This window comes from Pelodiscus sinensis, chromosome 1 (genome assembly GCF_052426305.1).
Source record: "Pelodiscus sinensis isolate ZL-2025 chromosome 1, ASM5242630v1, whole genome shotgun sequence".
In the NCBI taxonomy this organism is placed as follows: Eukaryota; Metazoa; Chordata; order Testudines; family Trionychidae; genus Pelodiscus; species Pelodiscus sinensis.
In genome coordinates this window covers 123,439,409-123,464,569 of record NC_143052.1, presented here as the reverse complement: position 1 = coordinate 123,464,569, position 25,161 = coordinate 123,439,409, and the positions used below count along the sequence as shown (strand labels likewise).

Below are 25,161 nucleotides of genomic sequence, written 5' to 3'. Positions count from 1 at the left end.
TACAATGAGGGTTACAGGAGTTCGAGTAAGAAGTCCTCCAGCTTGACATTATGTCGAAATAATCAGGGCTCGCCAAGCGGCAGCGAGCCCTGTTCGGCAGCCACACGGAAGTACACTCTGTGCATGCGCTGACCATGCTGAGCGGCAACACCAGGCTAAAATCTACTCACCACGGGAGAGTAGATTGCCTGATTTGTCGAGCTCTGGAAATAATTGCTTGTGGGGTAGACGCAGACTGTGTTATTTTGGAATAAAGACAGTTATTCCAAAATAATGCTGCTGTGTAGACATACCACAACAGTGCAAACTATTCTTGAAAAAAAAAAAAAAGTGGGGAGATAGGGTCTTTGAAAATGTATCCTAGAGATCAAGTTCATTCTTCTCTAATAACAGTAGAATTCCAGTAGAGATAAATGTGGTCCAATATCTGAGGGGAGAATAGCCTACATTTTGTAAAAAAATTATTAAGAAACAGTGCTGAAAGTGTTTGGATGGTGTTGTTTTAGAATCTTCAATTCTATTGGCACTGAAAACATATAGCTATTTCTGATAGATGGAGCCAAATGTCCCAGTATGTTTTAGAGAAAAAGAATATATATAATATGTAACATTATATCATTACAGTTTAGACCAAGTCTGGACAAAATACGGTCTGTGGGCCAGATCTGACCCACCAAGCCGCCAGATCCAACCAGCAGACACAGTGGGGAGTCCCAGGCAGGCTCCTTTGCTTGCCCCACAGCCCTGCACATTGCTCAGAAAAGTGGCTGTGGGGCCGTTCCTCTTTAAAATCTATGAGCCCAGGTGGGGAGGGGAGGAGGCTTCAGGCATAATGCCTGCCCCCAGCACAATCCCATTGGCTGGCTTCTGGCCGGAAACTGGCCAATGGGAGCTGCCTGTTGAAACAGGCAGCACATAAAGCACCACGCTCCCCTCCCCGCCTGCTCAGTTATTCACACAAGCATGTGGCCGTGCAGTCTGTACAGGCATGGGGCAGGCAGGCTGAGAAGCTTTTTAATCTCTGGAAGCATTTAGTTCTGCAGGCAGGCTGTTTGGGCTGCTGTCTGGTAAGTCTCCTGGCCAGAGCCTGCTTTTGGCACCCCACCCCTTCTCTTCCCCTACCCTCTACCCCCCCACAACATACCCAAACACTCTGCCCCCCTCCTGCACCCTTATCCCCTCCCAGGAACTCCACTTCCCTGCCCCAGATCAGAATCCCCTCCTACCCCAGGTTACAACCCAAACTCCTGCATCCTAATCCCCTACCCTAGGTCACAACTGCCTCCTCCACCCAAATTTCCTCCCAGACACCTCTCTCCCTCTGTACCCCAATCCTTTACCCCAAGTTCCCTTCTGCACCCAACCTCCATCCCAGACCCCGTACCTCCTCCATTAATATCATGGAAGAGTGTAGATCTTGACCACTTGGTTTAGACACTGCCTCAGAGACAAAAACACCATTATCTTTTCAGAACTCCACTTTGCCGGTTTTGCATGTAGTTTGCCCTGATTTTCTCACCAGAAAAATCTAACAACACATTGTAAATAAAGCAGTCATTGAGGAACTGTAAAATGTACAGTTTTTGCATTGTCTTCCTGCAATACCTATAGCAATCTGCAAGAACTGTAATTATTTAACACAGTTCATCTTGAAGTATATTATTGCTTTTAGAAAAGAGTTAAAAAGAAGCAAGCAAATGTTTTTTTTTAATCTTTTAATAAACATCTCCTCAAGATAATTTAATGCCATTTAAAAAAATTCAAATAGCTAATTGTTTATTATTTGAGGCATGATTTAGTCTTCTGCTCTGAAACACTGATTTGAAAGTGCCCAAATAGAGCAAACTTAAATGTCCAAAAAACAGTTCAAAAGAGTTTTGCATCTGTATGGCCAGATTTGATTCTTTGTCAGTCAGAATCTTCCACAGCAACTTGGACCTCTTTTCATTGTCAACTTTTATGCTTCTTGATACTCTGATTAGTCAAATTGTTTCCTTTTGTGTCGTAGCCTCTATAGTGGTGTTGTAATTGTGTTTTTAAATTCCCCAGGGACCATGGCCAGAGTGGTGAGTGCAGAAGATTTCAGTGGCTTACGTCCCTACTCTCAAGGAATCATATTTACTGCAAGACCATCGTCTACACCAAGCAGAGCATCATCATGCAGAAGCAGACAAAGCTCAATTAAATCAGCCTCATGTATGTAGAGATTGTCGAGTTCTAAGTTTTAAAAGCAGCAGGACTTTAAACTGAAATCTCCATTTAATCAACAGTACAGATGCAGCTCAAGCTGCATTTGGCATTGACTTCTTGGCCACCTCTGTTTAGTTATTCACTTAGGCCTGCCCTAAACTAATGTTTTGACTCAGCCCTGACCAAGCTGCACTGTTCAAGACATACAGTGCTGCAGAGGTTTGGCTGATACACCATATCTCCAGTGTTCCCTTCTTATGCTCTTAAGAACTTTTTACAGAATGCATCATATCCCTCCATTCCATTCCCTATACTCACACACACAAGCTGCATCTGTCCAGCTGCACTGGCTGATATGTAGGAGGGATGGGGTCATGGCTCTTTCTTCTCTAGTCCCCTTCCCATCACTTACGTGTAGAGAAGGAAGGGGGTATCAGGATGCAGGTTCATTGCAATTACACAGGCATTTGGAGGACAGGGTCTTTCTCCCCACTATTCTGGGCAACCATTTAGCCCTCAATATTAAAGCTGCTGGATATACAGGCAGTCCCCGACTTACGTGGATCTGACTTATGTCGGATCCGCAGTTACGAACGGGGCTTTTCTCGCCCAGGAGGACACGGACTGCGGGACCTCGCGGTCCCGACATCCGTGTACTCCAGGGCGAGAAAAGCTGCTCCGCGTCTCCCTGGTCTGCAGACCAGGAAGCCGCGGAGCAAAGCCGCGGAGGGGCTCGGGCAGCCGGGCAGCCCAGGCGCGCCTGGGCTGTCCTGCCGCCGGCTTCCCCCGAGGCTTTGCAAAGCCGCAGAGGGGCTGCAGCCCCAGCCCCTCCGCAGCTTTGCAAAGCCTTGGGGGAAGCCGGCGGCGGGACAGCCCAGGCGCGCCTGGGCTGTCCCGCTGCGGGCGTGCTCCAAGGCTTTGCTCCCCGTCTCCCTGCAGACCAGGGAGACAGGGAGCAAAGCCGCGGAGCACGCCCGCAGGGGGACAGCTCAAGCGTGCCCGGGCTGTCCCGCTGCGGGCGTGCTCCGCAGCTTTGCTCCCCATCTCCCTGGTCTGACCAGCAGACCAGGGAGATGGGGAGCAAAGCCTCGGAGCACGCCAGCAGTGGGACAGCGCAGCGCGCCTGGACTGTCCCGCTACCCGCGTGCTCTGCGGCTTTGCTCCGCATCTCCCAGGTCAGTAGACCAGGGAGACGAAGCAAAGCCGTGGAGGGCTTGGGCGTCCCGCCACCCCCGTCTCCCTGGTCTGCTGGGGGGGGAGGGGGTGCAGCTAGTGTCCCCCCCCCCCAGCAGACCATGCTTTTCTTGCCTACTCCTGGGGTAGAGCAGCTGGGGGCTGCCGGGTTGGTCCCGCAGCGCCGCTCCGGACCAACCCGGCAGCACCCCAGCTGCTCTGCCCCAGGAGTCCTGATTCAACCGCTGCTGGTCAGTTTCAGCAGTGGCTGAATCAGGACGCCTGAGGCAGAGCAGCTGGGGTGCTGCTGGGTTGCTCCAGTGGCGCCGAGGAGCCATGCTACTGGAGCAACCCAGCAGCACCCCAGCTGCTCTGCCCCAGGCGTCCCCAAGTCAGCCGCTGCTGAAACTGACCAGCGGCTGACTACAGGAAGCCCGAGGCAGAGTTGCTCTGCCCCAAGCTTCCTGGAATCAGCCGCTGATCAGTTTCAGCAGCAGCTGACTTGGGGATGCCTGGGTTTCTTAAGTTGAATCTGTATGTAAGTCAGAACTGGCGTCCAGATTCAGCCGCGGTTGAAACTGATCAGTTTCAGCAGCGGCTGACGCCAGTTCCGACTTACATACAGATTCAACTTAAGAACAAACCTACAGTCCCTATCTTGTACGTAACCCGGGGACTGCCTGTATGTACTATTTACAGTGAGAGAGATATGATGTAAATCCTGTTATCCCATAGGAACTTACTTGGAATTATTGTATGCTTGCTTGTGAAAGAGCAGATGCATATTTTATATTATTAAGATTTATGAATCATTTTAATTAAATAATAATTGGCAATACAGTTGTGAATAGTTCATTTGCAAGAATTAAACACGGTGGCTGTGTCTACATTGGCACCCTTTTCTGGAAAAGGGATGCTAATGAGACTAGTCGGAATTGCAAATGCCACGGGGGATTTAAATATCCCCCGCGGCATTTGCATGAACATGGCTGCCACTTTTTTCTGGCTCGGGGCTTTGCCGGAGAAGAGCGCCAGTCTTGACGGGATCTTTCGGAAAATAAAGCCTTTTCCGGAAGATCCCTTATTCCTCTTAAAATCAGGAATAAGGGATCCCGTCTAGACTGGCGCTTTTCTCCAGCAAAGCCCCGAGCCGGAAAAAAGCAGCAGCCATGTTCATGCAAATGCCGCGAGGGATATTTAAATCCTCCGCGGCATTTGGAATTCCGACTGGTCTCATTAGCATCCCTTTTCCGGAAAAGGGTGCCAATGTAGACACAGTCTGTGAGTTACTGGTGTTTAAGGCTTCCTGATTCACAGTTCATGCCTTTCCTTTTTCCCTGCCAAGAAGTCTTAGTTTAATGGGTAAATTCACTCTTGGCATAAGAAATCTCTTAATCAGATCCTCTTCTGGGGAACTAATTGCATTTACAGTGACCAGAGTGCTAGTTCAGCTGTAGGTTCTCAGCCCTCTGTCACAGAGGAGAACCTGCAGTGAAGTGTAAATAATAGAAAGGGCCGTATTCTGTCATCTTTTCAAATACATACCTGCCATTGAAGGCAACTGAAATATTGTGTACAAATTGATGGCAGGACTTGTGTTAAATTATTGTATGCTCAGCTCCTATTGATGTCAAAAGGAAGTATATTATATTTGTATAGATGATTGAATTTGGTCCTGTAAATCCAGTAGAAACATGAAGCCAAATCCTGTGGTCCTTATTCATTTCTTAGTCAGGGTGCGTCCACACTGCACCCTTAGCTTGAAATAAGATATGCAATTTGCACTACGCAAATTGCGTATCTTATTTTGATTCTTTTAGAAATAGGCTATTTTGAAATTTGGTTCATCTACACAGCGCCAAATTTTGAAATAAAACACTATTTCGAGACATCCCTGGTTCTCATGCAATGAGGTTTACTGGGATGCTGAAATAGCACGTCTGCTATTTCACAATAGCGGACGCATTCAAAAGACACGGGGTAGCTATTTACGGTATCCCGAAATAGTACTGCAGTGTATACGTACCCTCAGTCAAAGCTCTTACTGAAGTCCAGGGGAACATACTCAAGTAGGGATTACGCTATTTGTCACCATGCTGTCCAGTTCTCCCGCCCTCCTTCCCTGGGGTTTTTTTACAGCAAGATGTCTATTGTGTGTTAAAAGCGTAAGAGCAAGATGTCTATTGTGTGTCATATCTGCAAAAGAGTCAGCACACTAACAATTGGTGCTGACACCAGTGGCAGATGACTAACTAAGAAGTTTAATAACTGAATAAAGCCTAAATGATACAAAGCAAGGACATTCAAGGTCTTTTTAGTCTGGTATTCATCTGTAGGGAGAATGTTAGTGGGGAAGGGATGGACAAATATATTGTGAGTTACTTTACGTCTGTTTTACTTTGTAATTTTAACTGCTCTTTTAGAGTATCTTCCAAGTTAAACAGTGTCTTAATCATAATGTTATAAAGAAAGAGTTAACAATTTTCTTAATGACACTTAGCACTTTTATATTGCTGTAGATCTTCAAAATGCTGCACAAATGTTAATTAATTTAGAGTGATAGCTCTGAAGATGGAATAATTTATGTTGAATTTAAAAAAAAAATATTTTGCCAGGTTTCAGAGTGTATGGTAACTGTCTGATATGTTTTACAGCTACATCTGTGCGCTCTGTCCCAGATCCCACACTGTCCTCCTCAGACATCGAACAGATTTTACTTCAAAAGACAGCTGAAAAAGAAGGTGAACTTAAAAAAGCATTTCAGACAATTGACATTGATCAGGCCCAAACAGTCACAAAAGGTGAATTCAGAAGAGTGATTGAAACCTTTCTTTTCCCTCTGACACAAGCACAGTTTGATGCCGTGCTGGCACAGGTACGCTATGTGTATAATCACTTGGGGGCTGTTCTTATCCATGTCAATGGCAGAATTTCCTCTCAATTTCAATGGGAGCAAGCAAGTCTGGTATTATCAAAATGATGATAGATGGGCCCAAACCCTTTTGGCTTTAAGTGAGTCGTTCTAGTGACAACGATAAAATTACCTTTATGAGAAAAATAAACTAGATATGGCCATTTGTATTTCTTTTAAAGGATTCTGTCTGCATTCTTTCCCTCACTGACTGAAGAAGTTGCAATTCTTTACTAGATTTTGTGATAATAAATACAATTTTAATATAATGTAAAATGAATACAATCTTATTCCTGGAGAAAGATCAGATCGGAAACCTTTTGAGTGATGGTGGAACTTTCTTATTTGTATTGTAAGGAACTTAGTACACATTTGAGCAGTGTAAAATAATGAGTAATTGGATGAAGAATTGTTGTCTGTTCACCTCTTTTAAGCCATAGCTATAGTGGTTTATATCCTTTACAGACCACTGGTTGTACACACCGTTTGAGATTTCAAAACCCAATAGGGGATTTAGCTATGCAACACCCATTAAGTTCAAATGGAATTGTGAGGCTAACTCCTCTTGACGACTTTGAAAATCTTAACTTCTTTGTCCGTGGGGGTCTGTTTTCTAGTATTAGATCTATAAAGTTCTTATATATTGTAAAACCAATGTCAGTAACTTTATTGTGCTACAGCAACATTTAGAAACATGCAGTGAACTGCATGCACATTCAAGCCCCTGTTTATAGTTGCTTTCAACATAGCTACCATTTCCCCCCACTGCTTATAATGAGTAGAAGATGGATTTTTTAGTCTTCTGGAGTTCCAGTCCTGACCCATTTCCTGTAGCCATGAAGTTCTGTCCTAAGGTTTCACAGATTTTAGGTTTTATATCCTTTCCAAACATGCTTGTTTGTTGATTTTCATATACATTGAGTTGTTAGAAGGTATTGTTTTCACATTTTAAAAATATAGCTCTCTGAAAAGAGAGCACCAATTTCAGTTAAAAAGTAAGTAATTAGGGTCCTTGATGATACCAAATAAGCAATAGGTGGATCACATATGTATGTGAAACACCTTACGTATGCATGTGGCACAATAGAAAGATTGTTTCATCAGTTGGATTAGACAGGATATATTTTCACACATCATCACAGAAGATCATAGAGTTAGTGTCAGAGAAAGACCCACATGATCCTCAAAACTTGGTCTCTTGTAAGCATAGAATATATCCTCTTGCTGGAGCTTTTATCAGATATAAATTGATACTTTATTTGAGCCTAGACAAAAGGTGAAAAGAAATGACATACAGTACATGCAACAAAAGAGAGGGTCTCAGAAGGGATTTTTGCATTTAAATAGTTAACTAATAATGCTAGTGAATAATTCTTTTTTTAGTTCATGAGATTTCATTATAGGATTTATCTAGAAATCCGTTCATTTAACACACTTTTTATTGAAATGTAGATTCCGATGACTAGCAAAGTTACCATACCATATCTTGACTTCCTGGCCAAGTTTACTAGGGTTGCCAAAAGTAACAGCATGCAAAGAAGGTAAGAGCTTCTTATTATGTAATCCCGTTATTTGCAAACTGTGATCATAGATCATTTGCTAGCATCTGCAGAGAGCACACTGGTTAAATAGCTCTAGCTCTCTGTTTCTATCTATCTGTTACATTGTGTTACAAACAGATCCAGGTACATTAAGTATTTTCCAAATATTGCTTTTCCACATAAACAATTGGTTATATGACCACTAAAGGGAGAGGAAGTAGTCTGTCAGTAGTCTGCATTGCTCTTGTAATGCAAACATGTAGCGCTTCAAGCCTAATTGGTATACAGGCAGTCCCCGACTTACGCGGATCCGACTTACGTCGGATCCGCACTTACGAACGGAGCTTTCTCGCCCCGGAAGTCGGGGCGAGAAAGCCCCGTTCGTAAGCTGCTCCGGTGCCCCTGGTCTGCTGGAGACCGTATCCAGCAGACCAGGGGCACTGGGCGGGTCCCCGCGCTTCTGAGGCTTTGCCAGAGCAAAGCCTCAGAAGCGCGGGAACCGCTGCTGCTGCCCCTTGAGACCCGGTGCCTGTGGTCTGCTGGGGACGGTCCCCAGCAGACCACAGGCACCCGGACTGAAGCCGCAGCCGCGGGGGGTCCCGCGCCTCTGAGGCTTTGCCAGAGCAAAGCCTCAGAGGCGCGGGGAACCGCCGCTGCTGCCGCTCCAGTCTGGGTGCCTGTGGTCTGCTGGGGACGGTCCCCATCAGACCACAGGCACCCTGACTGAAGCCGCAGCCGCGGGGGGGGTCCCGCGCCTCTGAGGCTTTGCCACTAGCTGCGCCCCCCCCCCCCAGCAGACCAGGGACACGGGGAGCAGAGCCGCAGCGGCAGCGGGGTGCCGCACCTCTGAGGCTTTGCTCTGGCAAAGCCTCAGAGGCAGGGACCCCCCCGCGGCTGCGGCTTCAGTCAGGGTGCCTGTGGTCTGATGGGGACCGTCCCCAGCAGACCACAGGCACCCAGACTGGAGCGGCAGCAGCGGCGGTTCCCCGCGCCTCTGAGGCTTTGCTCTGGCAAAGCCTCAGAGGCGCGGGACCCCCCGCGGCTGCGGCTTCAGTCCGGGTCTCTGCTCCCCGTGTCTCTGCTGCGTCTCTGCTCCCCGTGTCCCTGGTCTGCTGGGGGGGGGGGGGGCGCAGCTAGTGTGCTCCCCCCCCCCCCCAGCAGACCAGGCTTTTGTTTTGGACTCTGGGGCAGAGCAGCTGGGGCGCTGCCAATTGGTCCTGCAGCGCCCGTGGGCACTACTGGACCAACCCGGCAGCACCCCAGCTGCTCTGCCCCAGGTCCTGATTCAGCCGCTGCTGGTCAGTTTCAGCAGCGGCTGAATCAGGACGTCTGGGGCAGAGCAGATGGGGTGCTGCTGGGTTGGTCCAGTAGCACCCCAGCTGCTCTGCCCCAGGCTTCCCCAAGTCAGCTTCTGCTGAAACTGACCAGCGCTGACTACAGGAAGCCCGAGGCAGAGTTGCTCTGCCCCGGGCTTCCTGGAATCAGCTGCTGATCAGTTTCAGCAGCAGCTGACTTGGGGACGCCTGGGGTTCTTAAGTTGATTCTGTATGTAAGTCAGAACTGGCGGTCAGTTTCAGCAGTGTCTGAATCTGGACGCCAGTTCCGACTTACATACAGATTCAACTTAAGAACAAACCTACAGTCCCTATCTTGTACGTAACCCGGGGACTGCCTGTATTCTGTGAACTAGCAGAAGGTATAATTGAGTATAAGAGAAGTTAGATGTGAATTGAGGCTAAAACTTTTTTAGGGATACTCAAAAAATAACACTCAACTTGCAGGATTCAGTGTATGTCCAAGACGCAGTCTGGGGCACTCATAAGCATTATTCTGCCAGGAAAGTTAAAATGTGGTAGGATTCATGCCTTCAGTGTAAATAAAACTCTCTGGAGCTTCACTTTCAGCCTTCTTTATTTCTGATATAAATCACTTTCACTTATAAAGGTGTGTGGAGGTACCAGTTTTGTGGGGTAGATAGGCAATTTGGGCATTAAAATGAGTGCCTTCCTTTCACATGAAGCACGTTTGAGAGGTATAATCATAGAATAGGAGAATACTAGGACTGGAAGAAACCTTGAGAGGTCATCGAGTCCAGTCCCCTTCTCTCAGTACCATACTGTATATTATATTTTAAAACAAATCCTAGTAGCTTTCCTCCAAAAGTGACAGAGGAATGACTCTGCTATGGGATCCTTATGGAGATTTCCTTTTAAATATTCCCTCTCCTGCAGGTTTGATTGTGAGGCCAGATTATTCAGGCTCTGAGAAACAGTTGCCTTATTCTACAGATTCTGACACAGCTTTTACAATCAAGTGTAAAGTTAACAAACCTCCCAGAGAAAGAGGGAGAAGCAACAATGGGAGTAGTTGAAAGGAGGCAGGAGGAAGGCAGAGGAGGAGAGGAAGAGAGGCAGAAAATAGAAAGAGGGAATGTAGGGATGCTGTCTTCAGAGAAATAAAGGAGCTTTACAAAAAATGTGATTAATTAGAAAAAAATAATTAGAGAGTAAACCATCACGCACAAAATGAAGGGTTAATCCTTTTTCACATCATGGAAAAAATAACAAATAGGCTATATGTGGGGCCTATTAATTTCATGTGGAATCTGAATGATTTTTGTTCATAAACTCTTGGTTTATACTTGTGAAAGAAAACAGAATAAAGCCTATGATTAGAAAATGCTGCATGTTGACCAATTACTTGTAAAGGTGTATTATAACTATATGCAATGTATGTCAGAAAATGTGAAGCAAAAATAAATGTGGGACAGTTGTAGCTTAACTTACAAGAGTTTGCCACTGGGGGGCAGTACAGGTGCTGTTTTTACATAGAAAATGTTTTAAGAGGGAGCTTAGGGTCTGTTTCTGCCCTGATTTAAAGCCTATGTAATCTTAGCGAACCCAATAGGTGTAAGTTAGGGCGGAATTTGATGTTTAGCAATCAGTCCTTGAAATACAGACATGAATACTTTCTTGTATAAGGTTTTGTAGGGTCTAGTTGTTAGGGGAAGAGCCTGGGAAAACAGGAATTTAGAATGTCATATTCAATGAGAAAAATAAAACTTGTTAATTGTTAACTGTGAAAACGTTGTTCTCTGTGCTTTGGATGTAAGTAATGGGGGAAGTAAAAGTGAAAGTAGGGTTATTCTTTTTCTAAAAGACCTTGCATGTTAAAAGATAATTGACAATGATTCTTTAAATACAAAGGGTTAGATCAGGTTAGCTCCTGGTAGGTCCCAACACCACCGTATTTACCTGCTCTTCCACAGGTACAGGGGATAGCAGCTCCTGTTGGCTGTGGACCACCGTTCCCGGCCAATGGGAGCAGAAGCACAGGCAAATATAATGGCAGCGGCCCACCAGGGGCTAACTCTAGTGAACCGCTGCTGTTTCATTGCCCACCGCTGGGCTAGATCCTCATTTAGGCTGACGAGTACTTGATGCAGCTGGGCATTGAGGTACAGACTTGTCCTTGGTGCTCACCTGTTTCTAGGATTCTTGTGGGTGTCACTCTTGTTCCCTGGCCCAGCCATGCTGCCAGTGGCACCACAGGACTGTTATAACAGCTGGGATTGCTTAGGCACCAGAAAACTATACAGTTGTCCTCCAGCCACATCCTCCACATTGTCAGCCAGAGTGTAGGAGCTAGAGCGTCTGTACATTGTTCAAGAATCCACTTGCACAGGGAGATCATCTGAGAGCTGGACCGCCAGATTTAGTGCTACCTCGTGCCAGTGGAGCAGTGTTGTGCAGCCAGGCCTGGAGCCCTGTATAGGATCACTGTGGAGGTCCATTCCTGCTGTCCTTACTCATTCCATATTTAGACAAAACCCTCACCAAGGGACCATTGTTTGTCTATAACAGTAATGCTGTGCATTTTCCTTATGTCTAATCCTTTTGCTACTATTATTTATTTTAGATGGAATGGTAGCCAAGGCGACCAAACCATGACATTAAGTCAGCTGGAGTCCCTCTTAAAGGAAAAGGTACCGTTGCAGTGGATAGTAACAAACTAATTGCTAAAATTGTTATCTACTTTATAAGTTAAGTTGTGACATTATATAAATGGTACTGATACTCTCAATTCTAGATGTTGCTGGGTTGCTGGATTCATTTAAGAGTTGGATTTATTTAAGGGGCCTGATTCTTCACTGTAGTGTGTCATGGGTAATTAAATTTGTGGAAAGTTGTAAAAAAAAAAAAAAAAAAAAGGCTACCAAATTAGAACAACAGCATTTACTTTGTATGAAAGTAAATACATGGTGTGGATAATCCAGCCTAAGATCTCTGGAACCATGTCATATGGAAAAAAAGTCTGGTACCTTCTTTTGATGGTAATAGTTGAATGGCTATGTGTAAATTAGATTTTTCTCTGATGGAAGGAAAGTCCAAATCAGTGTAGCATTCTTTTTATTATAATTGGACATCAATAAAGCCAATCAGAGATACCCGATAGTAGCAAATATTTGTCCTGTCACAGAACTCAACAGAAGAGTATTCTGTGCCCTTTGGAGCATCATGTGTTGTGTCTCGTCCCACCCAAAGATTTTCATGTAAACAAAAAGCATCCCCAAACATAGCCTTATGCAGATCCTGCCCCCTGCACTACTTGGCACAGTCATGGCACATATGTTGGGAGGGTACAATTAAATCCTTCCTGTTTTATAACTTCTATTGCAATCTCAAGGCTGCAGTAGCATCGTCAGCCCATGCACCCCTTTTATATGGTGGACATATGAATACATATATTTTCTCCAGTCTTGAGTAAAATATTAACATATCGCAGAGCTGTTAGGACAGATTGTACCCAAGACAATCTTTCCTCACTGCAGAAAAGCCCATCAATCATAGCTGAATATAGTTATTATTAATGTCATAGCTTTTATTCATTTGGCTATATGCAACTAACTGGAGAGTAACATTTACATTTTCATGTAGAGTATGTCATTTCACAAAAGAAACAGATTAAATATCTTCTTATTACAAAATTTATGAATTGAAAATATCCCCCAAAGTCCTAATTAGTGTTCTGGTACACTTAATTTACCAAGTTCTGTGCTATATTTTAAGAACATTCTGAAACAGAGGTGATACGTATATTCAAATACAGTAATAGAAAAGGCTACTTAAAAGTAAGGTTATGGCTACATATATATTCCAGGACAATTTTAGTTAATAATCCCAAGCATTTCAAAATATGGGAACTAATTAGGGAAACAGATAAATGTTCAGATACACTTAGAATTCATACAACCTTTTAATCAATTATTCACTTGTAAAATGGCACATTGATTATTCCCAAACCAAACTTTATTCTGCTCCTGTATAGGTGTCCATCATTCAGAGACACATCTGTATCACTTACTGTGGTTTATGGGAAATTGAGCACACATATTTCTAAAAATTGTGTCTTTAATGCCATTTTTCTTTATCTGTAAAACCGAGGATAATAATTCTCACCTGACCAAGGTACTTTGATGGTAAACACATGCATGCTTGGAAAACACGTTGAGATCCTCAGATGGAAGATTCTATAGACAGTGTTGTTATAACGAAATACATGTTGCTGCAGACAGTGCAAGAGGGTGGACTACATGGGTATGTCTACACTATCACCCTAGTTCGAACTAGGGTGGTAATGTAGTCAACCGGAGTTGCAAATGTAGCCCGGGATTTGAATTTCCTGGACTTTATTTGCATGTTGCCGGGCGCCACCATTTTTAAATGTCCGCTAGTTCGGACTCCGTGCCGCGCGGCTACACGCGGCACAGACTTCGTAGTTTGGACTAGGCTTCCTATTCCGAAACGAGGAGTAACGGTAGTTCGGAATAGGAAGCCTAGTCCGAACTACCTAGTCCATGCCGCGTGTAGCCGCGCGGCACGGAGTCCGAACTAGTGGACATTTAAAAATGGCGGTGCCCGGTAACATGCAAATGAAGCCCGGGAAATTCAAATCCCGGGCTTCATTTGCAACTCCGGTTGACTACATTACCACCCTAGTTCGAACTAGGGTGGTAGTGTAGACATACCCCAGGACCGATTGGATATTCTATCTAATCTAAGCAATTTGGTGACACAATAATAACCACTTTTATGATTGGTCTGAGGGTAGGAGAGCGCCTTTGCCTGCCCGCACCTCCTTCCCCCTAGGTGCCCATGCCCCTGGCTGGGAGGAGGCTTCGCGTGCTGTGCTCCCTTGTCTCCAGGCCCTGATTGGCCTGGGGGTGGGGGAGCGTGGGAAGTCTCCTCCCGCCCTGCCAGGAGTGCGTGGCACTTCTAAGTGCCATGTTCTCCTCACAGGGCAGGACCAGCATGGAGGAAACTTTGTGTACTCCTCCGCCCCTAGGCCCTGATTGGCCTGGGGGCAAAGGAGCGTGCAAAGCCTCTTTCAGCCCTGCCAGGAGTGCATGGCACTTTTAAGCGCTGTGCGCTGCTTGCAGGGTGGAGACAGAGTGGAGGAAACTTTGCACGCTCCCCCGCCCCCAGGCCCTGATTGGCCTAGGGGCGGGGGAGTGCATGAAGCCTCCTCTAGCCCTGTCAGGAGCACCTGGCGCTTCCAAGCACTACGTGGTCCTGGCAAGGTGGAGGAAACTTTGCGCGCTCCCTCTGCCCCCAAATCCTAATTGGCCTATGGGTGGGGAAGCAGCAGGGCTCCCGTAGACCGGATCCACCCACTTGGCAGGCTGGATCCGGCCCACAGAGGCCCTTTTGCCCACCCCTGTGATATTTCATTGGGTGCTCCTGCAGAACAGGGTTTTGTGCCACACAGTGGTGCCCACTTCCTGTACCCCAATCCTGGGAATAGAATGTCAAGGCACTGCATAAAGTGAAAGAGGTCCCTTTGCACAATGGAGGTTCACCAGGTTAGCTGCCAAGAGAGCTCCATAGCCTCAAAGTCAGGGGCAGGATTTTCTCCTTACTCATCCAAAAGCACAAGGGAGGAAATATTGATTCAAAGGGTAAAGGGAAAAAAAAGGGATTAAAAAAAAGTTAAATTCCAGGAAAAAGAAAGAAAGAAAGAAAGAAAAAGACATGAACCAACCACTAGAAAAAGCAACTTTCTAAGAAGGCATGTGAGGGTACAATGATGGCTCCATATGCATTTATGCATCATGTTTACATTTAAGCGTCTCACTGCTAGATGCTATATAGAGATGTATGTGCATAAGTATTCATACTAACTGATCCTTAGTTTTGGACCTAAACTGCTAGTGTCTCCTTCAAGGTAAGCAACATACTGAGTCTGATTCTCAATTACACTAAGATGCCTCTACACTCCAGTAAAGTGTGGTACAAAGAGGCCTTAAAGTGCACATAAATATATTACATGGACTTTTAGGGTCCCTCTAAATAGCTAGAGTATATATAAGGCCTTAAAATAAATGAGAATTAAGCCCAGTATTTCTTCCCCACTCCCCACTTTTCTACATCCCTTCCCCCACAAATTTTTGATTTTATGTTTATGAGGCTCTGAAAATAGTCTAATTCTTTTCTATCTGGTTTGGCCTATCTCTACCAGCTGGTAAATAGGAAATGTTCACCGTAGGAAGCCAATACTCTGCAGAGTGTAAACAGATGGAATCAATATAAAGTGACAAGTTAGACTGTGCTACTGAGAATACAGAGCCAAAACTAAGAGCATAACAGTCACGATACTTATTTTGTTCCAATTCATTTGGTACTGAATAGCACTTCATATATGCACAGCTGTGTCCTTCCGTTTTTTACTTTCTTTCTTCTGGTTTGATGATGACAATTTCAAAGAAAAACTTTAATTAAAGATTTTACACAAAATGGCCCAAAGTAGAATATAGGGAAAATGAGCACTGATGTGTTTATTGCAAGAGAAGAATTTTTTCATGCTTTTATTTTTCCTTTTTTTTTAAACAAAGCAAAAAAAAAAAAAAGTGTCCAGTACTTGAAATGTGCTGGATTGACAGCCTTGAAGGATGAAGTCTTCTGTTTGTCTGCAAAGCAGACAACAGATTGAGCTGTGGCTGTGAAAGCTTACTAACCCTGCCCTTTCTGTAGACCTGTTCTGGAGAGGCCACCCTCCAGGGGTAAGAAGATAGTTACATTTTCAAGCCCATTCCAGGGTAGAATGTGTGTATGTCTGCATGCATGTGTGGGCTGAGGGACAGAGGATGCCAGGATTCAGGATTGCTTCAGTCCAGTATTGGTAACCTCCCCAGAAGGGCTGTGGAAACGGTGGGTTATGGCCTTTCTTGCCCTGTATGGATGATAGACTTTGGCTTCTATAGAGGAAAGCACATCTTGCACTCTGTAAAAGCGTGATGCACAAGCTGTGTTTCTCTGGGAACTGCTGCAGAGGCAGGGTGCTTCCAAGCTACCCCTGCTGCAGGCTGTGTGTTAAAGGGACAGGTGAGTTTTAATCCTTTTGCCGCCGAAAATGACAACCTGACGATGTTTGACAGATTTTCACTAAAATGAGGAGGCAGTCAGGAGACCTGGATTTAAATGCCAATCCTGCCACTGACTCATTCCTCATTGTACAGTTCTGTAGAATAAGCAGTTGCCACTCTTACATTTTTGCTGTTTTTGCTTCAGATAAATAGGTAGTTCAGTACTTGCCATCCCCCCTACATTATCGGGTGTCTGCTATAAAGAGGAGCAGCAACTGGTTGTTGGCACCTTGTAGAATTTCCTTCAGATTCTTTTGTAAGTGGGGAGTAGCTTTTGCTACCTGCAGAAGCCATGGGTTTCAGATTCCTCTCTCCCTGTCTCTCCCAGTCTATGTAAGGGAATCTCACAAATATGCTCAGAAGACCATTCCAGCATTTTGCATTCCCTGAACAGCATGCTTCCTCTATGAATTGTGCTACAATGGGTTCACTTGTCCTGTGGATTCCCCTGAAACTCCTTTCAGGGTTGTTCCATACTGTATGGGGAAGGTCCTGTAAATTAGTGTAGAAAGATGCAGATGGGGTGTGGGGATGGGGAGAATGCAGTGCAGACCAGTGAACCCTCACCATCTTCCTCTGCTTGCCCTGTCAAACATTCAGAAGTGAAATTTTATGTTCACCATGTAGAGCAGATTCCACAAAATTAGTGAAAAGGAAGGAGAATATTATGCAGTTGGTACCCTACAAGCTCAGATGCATGGGTGTAGGCTCTCTTTGGAATGCATATGTTGAGGGACATATGGGGGTTATTAAAGATTATTAATAATTATATTGCTAGCAAAATACACTAGTGTGGTTAGCCTCATATTTGGAGGTAGAGTACTTCAGACTTTGTTGGGTAATCTGTGGTCTACATAAAACTCTATTTAGAACTCCCTGTGTCTGGTGCAAGATGTGATTTGCACTTAATTTTTTTTACACATCAAACTGTAAGAAAATACTTTAAACACTAGTACTCCAATAGCTGCCTTTGATCCTGAGGGATCCCCCAGTGTAACCCCATCTACCTACTTGTAACTGATGAAATGCAGTCACTTCTGGGGTGAAATATTGTAGTCAACTGGCACACACTAGTAGCAAGAGAGACTCTGATGGTGAGATGCCAAGACAAGGTCCTATTGTAATGAAAAGTATGATGGGCTCATTAATGTCTAATGAGAACAAAAAGAACTAATTTTGGAATAGCTGACCCATGTCAGTGATCAGCTGAAATATCCTTATTTAATTGTGACAGGATCCCTGGAATACAACCTGGAACTGGAGTACTGATGTATCCCCTTTATCTCTCCAGCCCAAACTGTCTCTCACAATGCTTTACAAGTGACTACCTATGACCTCCCTTCTCCCACCTCTCAGTGCTATTATCACTCAGTAGAACAGCACATGGGAGTCCCACATGCAACTACGGTGTGTGACTTCTCCCTGCAACATTCACAAATCACACTGAGAAAGGCACCAGCATATCTTGCAAGCCCCCAGCATTGCACTCTGGTCAGAACTGCATTGTCTTGACCTGGTTAGGAGCCTGACTAGTATAAGTTCAAAAGCTTCAGCGGGTAGCTGAGTAGTGGTTCTTATCTGCCTCTTTTGACAATCCAGTCTTTAGGTGTTTATAGACTATTTGTTTTTCCTATTACATTCCAGCTCGGCTTTCCCCTTGATTTTTTGTATACCCACTGCCTCTTCTTGTTCCCCCCCCCTCCCATTTCTTTCTTGCTTCTCCCCCTGCCCCCACTTCTCCTTTATTTATTTTAGTTCTGGACATCCAACACTCTGGTAATCTGAAGAAGTGGGCTGTGCCCACGGAAGTTCATGATACCATCTACGTGTTTTGTTAGTCTTTAAAGTGCTACCAGACTATTGGTTGTTTTTTAAGTTTATAGTATAAGTTCATTACCCAGACTGCACCTGCCTTAATGCAGAGAGGACACACACTAGCCTTTGCAACCTGATCTGAGATTCTCCAAGCCTTTCTGACAAAATACACCATTTTATGTAAAACGTAAAACAGATTTATTAACTACAGAAAGATGATTTTAAGTTTGAAGACACAAAGTCAGAGATAGTTACCAAAGAAAATAAATAGTTAGTGCGCAGTCTAAATCCTAGACTTTATTAGATTGAACAATATTTGGCTAGAATCATAGAGTTGGAAGAGACCTCAGGAGGTCATTGAGTCCAACCCCCTGACCAAAACTGGTTCAAACAGTTTTTCTCACCCCACTAGATGTTGCAGGTTTTCCCTTTAAGCCTGGGACCAGTCTCCTCAGTTCAGGTATTAGTTTCCCCAGCATTCTTGTTCCTTCCAATGTGGGTGGGAGAGGAGAAGAGTGCTCTCATGATGCCATTGACTCTTATTTTATACTTTTACTCCTTGTCCCTGGAAAGAAACTAGCCCAGGCATGCCTGGTAGTAGGCCTTGATGAGTGATAGACTTGAGCATTCCTCATTGTGTGGTGTTTCTTCTACAGAGTTGTAAATCCTTTGTTTACAGCTCCCCTGTTGATGAATGGTCGTTTAATATCCTCCTGGGTTTCATCACTTCCTTTGTTGTCACTGGAGAACTAACAATGAATGACTCCAAAACTTACGATGTATTTCAATAACAATCATACAGCAACATTTCTTCATAAACACTAATGATATACATATTTTGACAGAACAATGGGTTTCAGCAGATTATGGTTTTTAAAATGATACCTCACAAAGCATCCATTGTACAAAACATAGGATTATATGCCAATGATGAGTATGGGAGATCCAGGATTTCTCTTTGAGGCACAGAGTGTCACAGTAAGTAAATTCCATGGGGTTCAATTTAACTTACAAGGTTGAAGGGCTGAGTTAAACCCAGGAAAAGAATCTCGCTGTCTTTCTCTCCTCCTCCTACTGCCTCCCCCCTCTCAGCTCTCCTTCGCCTCCTGCCTCTCTCTCTGTCTCTCTCTTCTCCTCCCCTCCTACCTCTCACTCGGAGGACCGCGGAGCCCGAACCGTGGCTTGCGCCACTTGCTCCTGCGTGGTAGCCTGGCTGAGCAGCGCAGAAGTCAGCCAAGTGCCACAGCGGGAGGCAAAGGGGTGCGGGGCGGTGACGTCCACGACCAGGGGACAGGGCCTGGAGCCGCTGTCACACCGCACATCACCGCCCCGCCCACCTTTTGCCTCCTACGATGGTGCTCGGCTGACTTTTGCGCCGCTCAGCCGGGCCGCCATGGGGGAGGAAGCATCCCTTTGGGCTCCCCCATGGTGGCCCGGCTGAGCGGCGCAGAAGTCAGCTGAGCGCCATGGCAGGAGGCGAAGGGGGGCGGGACGGTGATGTACACGGCCAGGCCCCACTCCCTGGCCATGTGCGTCACTGCCCCACCCCTCTTCCTCTCCTGCCGTGGCACTCGGCTGACTTCTGCACTGCTCAGCCAGGCTGCTGCGGGGGAGCAAGCAGCGCAAGCGGCCATTTGGGCCCTGAACTCCCTATGCAGCACGGGCCGCCCAGAGGGAACAGCCAGCATTTCAGCAACAGCACCCCTCAGAGGGAACAGCCAGCATTTCAGGCAACAGCGCCCCCCAGAGGGAACAGCCAGCATTTCAGCGTTACAGACTCTCAGACACTGGGCTACTATATATATGATTTATTGTGTTGTCTTAATTCTTCATATTAACAAAAGGGAATTTTTATGAGTAAAACTAGCTTTCCCTCCTCTTTGTTTTCATCCAAAACAATAACAACAACAATCCTATCCCTTTTCATCATTCTGCCTGTGAATATCTGTCAAATTCCAGTCGTACCCTGACTTTATGTCATGATTCTGCCTACTTTGGACTAGATTGTGGGTCCTTTATTAATATTGATGGGCAGTTATAACCATAGATCATTCCATTGAACTCATGGGATTAACTGCTCAGCTGCGGAGACAAGGGGTTCACAATGGCAAAGTCCCTATTGACTTCAGAAAGAGCAGGATTTCGTGTAACGTTTTGCTATTTTATACTCCTGCTAGCATGGTATAGCTGGATTCTATTCTAGCTCATGTACCATCATCAGAACAGGTAGTTTATTTCAATTTGTAGAATCTCTGTTGTTACTCCTGTTGTGTAGAACACAACTTGACTTTCAATTCCTAGCTTGAATTTGAAGGAGTCAAAAAGAGCAATATTTTTAAGCAAACTTTTCTTACTTGTAAACTGAGCAAAAATTGATCCTGAAGTAATTGAAAAATAGCTTGGAACCCTACCCTCTCATGTTTCAGTGTATAACTGCATTTTCAGGGTCAGACTTTGTATAGGTTTTTAACATGGTCACAGAAAGGGACTGCACTTGTATATGTCACCACCTTCACTAACAAAATCCCATGTTTTCTTTTTTCACCCTCAAACATGCCCTCTGATTTTTGGTAATTATTTGAAGTGGGGGAAAAAAAGAGATTCATTTCTTTTTATGCAGAAAACTAATCATTTGTTGATAGCTAATAAATATAAATTATAATTTTGCAGTATTTAGTTTCTAACAAAACACTAGGTTTTCTTTTATGTACTGCCTGAAAGGAATGAGTTATATTTGAAACTCGTTGCTTTATCTTAAAAGGTTTTTAACTGTACCAAAACCATTTACCCACTGTGATCAAAAAGGCTGTTTATTTGTTTTTGTGTTACATTGTTGGAAAAAGTATAAAATGCCATTTTTGATATTGGTATAGCTGTCCAGTGCTTGAGTTTCAGGTTACATCAATATTTTTCTTATTTACTTAGATCATTTATAATTTACAGATTTCAAAGAATTTGAAAAGCATCGTCAAGACCTGTAGACTTTTTGACTATAACCGAACAGGACAAATACAGAGACATGAGCTAAGACGGATCCTTGAGATTAGTTGTTTCAGGATGAAGGATGCAGAGTATGAAAAGTAAGTAAGGAAATAGTCCAAGATTTCTGAATGGTGCTTGAAAGGAATAAGTTAATGGACCTCTGTGACTTTCTGGCCTGCACAGGTTCTCAGGCTCCAGAGAGTGGCTTGACAGTAGGCTGTCTGATTAGGATAAGAATAGCTGGCTGGCTGCCAAGAGCCTTGCTCTATGCTGCGGGCCTATCCGTTTTATCACTCACATACACTCTGCAGACTCTGAAACTTCCTGTAGTCTGAGGGAGGCAGCAATTCCACAAAAGAATGGGCCTTAGCATCTGAACTCCTAGCTTCAAGCAGCTTGATTGTTGGGGTGGGAGTGGAGGTCCCACACACGCAGTGTCAAACAGATTGATGTTTGGGGTAGGATGTCTTTGTCTTGCTCACCAAAAGATTATCAGAGGAGACGTTCCTTCCCCCCTTCATATCAGTTTCAGAAATGGTGCTGCTGGTACCTTCTCCCAGACCCTAATTACATGCTGAATGGTGATAACACTGAGACCCACTTGAACCTGTTCTAGAGAGAGAAGTGGAGAGACCTTTCTCCAGTCACTGAAGGTGAAAGAAACAATCTTTTGCTCAATCCTTTAGCTTTCATTGGCTGAGTCATGGGAGATATTTGAACTATGAGTCCCCCTCCAAATGTTATCCAAGGAGGGCAGAACTTACCCTCCTCAGGGAAAGCTTGGAGCTTTGACATCATGCCCCAACCCCGATTGCCAAGCATGGTAATTTAGTGAGAGGCCAACACAGATCCTGTCACTGGAAAAAGGGCAGTCAGAGAGAGACTATGAGTCCGGGGACAGAGCATAGAGGTCTTTGATTCAGGAACAGGAAATAATGTCAGATCAGCATTGATTTGCTTTGTAGCCTCAGGCAAATCACTTAACCCTTCTATGCTTAGCTTTACAACCTAGGTAAGAGAGTAATTATAGATAGCTCAGTAGAGTAATGTGAAGATTAATTAATGATTGTCCAAGAGTTTAAATTATAATACGTTCCTCCTTGTAAGTGCTAAGTATTAATAAGAAGTCCCACTTTATACTTTTGACATTATGATTCCAGGAGCCCTGCCAGCTTTTATTGACAAATGCCCAAGCAAAGGCATCTCTGTCAGAGGGCAGATGTGCAAGTGAAAAAGTGGCCACCGCCTCTATTCTACTGGGGGACAAAGGGCAGTGCCTGCAGCCCCAGAGTGGGCCAAACTCCCCCAGGAGGATGAGTGTCCAATGCAATTGGAGGCTACACTAATTCCATGCATCTCTTGAGCATTCTTTTCTAGTGAATTCCTGTGGAGCTCTGGCTGTGATTGAAAGCGTTTCCTCTTCAGTGGAAATTTTGAAAGAAGGCAGGTGAATTGCCCCTGGAGTTCAGGGATATCAGCTGGTGGAAGAAGGGATAATTAACACCAGCAAACAGGAGAATCTAGCTGTCTGTACACCAGATAGTGGTTTCCAAAGATGATGTATCATCTTGGAATTTGGAGCTGCTTTCATGGATGCATACGCCATAAGGTCTATAGAGCTTTTGTCAGCAGCAATCTTGGAAGCTATTTTCTGTTGGATAAGGGCCTAAAGGAAAATTAAACAAATTAGGATGGGCAGTTCTTTTGTTGTTGGTTCCTCCCCCGACTAGAAGCAAACCCCCAAATAATTTTTAGCCTATCTTTTCTGGCTGGGATCACTGTTTCAATTTTTATAGATTTGCTGGCAGGTACACTCTCCAGAATTACATCCCAACAAAACCAATTAAATAATTTTGTACATGCAATTATAGAACTGAAGCAATATTCTTCTAAGGCAGGCAATCAACAAACAAAACAATGCTTTATTTGACAATAAGCCTTGTGTTTGGCATTGCAATCTGAAAGGTAGTAAATCTATAAAAATGTTACTACATCTCCATAAGTACTGAATAATAAAAAGGATGACAAATTTTTATTTGAGGTTTTTTAATGCTCAACAATTACGATGTTTCGGATAAAACTTTTGAAGCGTAACATATAAAATAATGATAAGGGATTCACCTTTATACCGGAGAGCAGAAAATAAAAAATAATACATTACTTCTTTTATTAAAAATCACAAAACTACAGTCATGTTCTCTTAAAGAAGCCTATTAAACTTGACAGATTTTAAATTTAACCAAACTCTAGCTGAATTCCTTACTTGGATGGACCATTAAGCATCTTGGAGTGTATTCTTTACTCAAAGTGAAGGGTGGTGTCATTAATGAAAATAGTGCATAGAGGAAAAGATATTAGTGCCCTATTCCAGGAATGAGAAGACTTTAGCTTTTTGAAGGAAATTAAAATCATGGGCCAAATTCACTGTTATCTTGTCAGTTTTGCACTACTTCAGTTAAGAAGGGGTTTTAGGTTGTTTGCATCACCATGGCAACACAAAGGAATTGAGCATGCCAATAAATCTGGTTCTCTATCTCCACCTTCGTACTCCATCCTTATAAGTTACCTTCCCCAGATCCAACTTAAACTAAATGGCTGTGTCTAGACTGCACCCCTTTTGCGGAAAAGGGATGGAGATTAGACACAGAACAATTGCAAATGAAGCGGGGATTTAAATCTTCCCCACTTCATTTGCATGAACATGGCTGCCACTTTTTGCCGGCTTGGGGCTTTGCCAGCAAAAAGCACCAGTCTAGACGGGATCTTTCGAAAAATAAAGCCTTTTCCGAAAGATCCCTTATTCTTCTTAAAATCAGGAATAAGGGATCTTTCGGAAAAGGCTTTATTTTCCGAAAGATCCCTGTCTAGACTGGCGCTTTTTGCCGGCAAAGCCCCGAGCCGGCAAAAAGCGGCAGCCATGTTCATGCAAATGAAGCGGGGAAGATTTAAATCCCCGCTTCATTTGCAATTGTTCTGTGTCTAATCTACATCCCTTTTCTGCAAAAGGGGTGCAGTCTAGACACAGCCAATGAGTATTGTCCAAATGAACAAACTTAGTTCATTAGTGGGCTTTTGCTAATAATAATCATAGGTGAATAGGGAAGGGCAACTAATAAAATTGCAAAGTCTAGGTGTCCTCAGGTATTTCATGAGGACCCTAATGTTTTTCTGACTTACCAAGAGTGAATAGCATAAGTACAGTGCCTCTGCTTTCACGTTCCAGAAACTTCACTGGCTAGCTTGGTTGCTGCAATTAAAAAAAACAGTGTTGCTGTGAGAGGGTGATAACAGCTGAGAAACTAGAAAGACTAGGTGGAAACTGAGCAAATGTAACTCCTGTGGCAGGCAGGGCAGCAAAAGCTGCACTTTTTAGATCTCTTTGCCTAACAGTCCAAGTCTCTGAATAGTCATCCTTGGAGATCCATAGCAAAATTCCACAGCTGCTGACTAGCTAAAGTCCACGGGTGACTTTCACTCTGCTTTAGCATAGAATCCTAGGGCTGGAAGAGCCCTCAGGAGGTCATAGAGTCCAACCCCCTGCTAAAAGTAGGACCATCCCCAACTAAATCATCCCAGCCAGGACTTTGTCAAGCTGGATCTTTAAAACCTCTAAGGATGGAGAGTCCACCACCTCTCTAGGCAACCCACTCCAATGCTTCATCATCCTTCTAGTGAAATACTTTTTCCTAATATCCAACCTAGACCTCCCCCATTGTAACTTGAAGTAACTTGTCACCTCGTTCTGTCATTGAAAACAGCCTCTCTCCATCCTCTTTGGAACCCCCTTTCAGATACTAAATGCTACTATCAAATCCCCCTTCACTCTCCTCTTTTGTAGACTAACTAAGCCCAAATCCCTCAGCCTTTGCCCCATAAATCATATGCTCCATCCCCCTAATAATTTATGTTGTCCTCTGCTGGACTTTCCCCAATGCATCCATTTCCTTTCTGTAATGGGGGCCCCAGAATTGGACGCAATACTCCGGATGTGGCCTCACCAGTGCTGAATAAAGGGGAATAATCACTTCTCTAGATGTGTTTGACAATGCTCCTATTAATGCACCCCAATATGCCATTAGCCTTATTGTCTACAAGGGCACACTGGTGACTCATATTCAGCTTCTCAT

The 25,161-nt window shown here is 44.4% G+C and overlaps 1 protein-coding gene across 3 annotated transcripts in view; it reads left to right on the top strand.

Annotated features, from left to right (window-relative positions):
- Positions 1–25,161, top strand: part of EFCAB6 (EF-hand calcium binding domain 6) — a 162,179-nt gene that overhangs the window by 12,561 nt on the left and 124,457 nt on the right. For 2 of the 3 annotated variants that reach the window (XM_025187059.3, XM_075899542.2), the window contains exons 3-7: positions 2,050–2,196; positions 6,018–6,238; positions 7,727–7,815; positions 11,734–11,800; positions 20,996–21,132. In XM_025187059.3, coding sequence (XP_025042844.3) covers positions 2,055–2,196; positions 6,018–6,238; positions 7,727–7,815; positions 11,734–11,800; positions 20,996–21,132 — 656 coding nt within the window. In that variant the 5' untranslated portion in view covers positions 2,050–2,054. Of the gene's footprint in view, positions 1–2,049; positions 2,197–6,017; positions 6,239–7,726; positions 7,816–11,733; positions 11,801–20,995; positions 21,133–25,161 lie in introns of those variants that run through there. The other variant, XM_075899562.2, reaches the window with a different exon arrangement.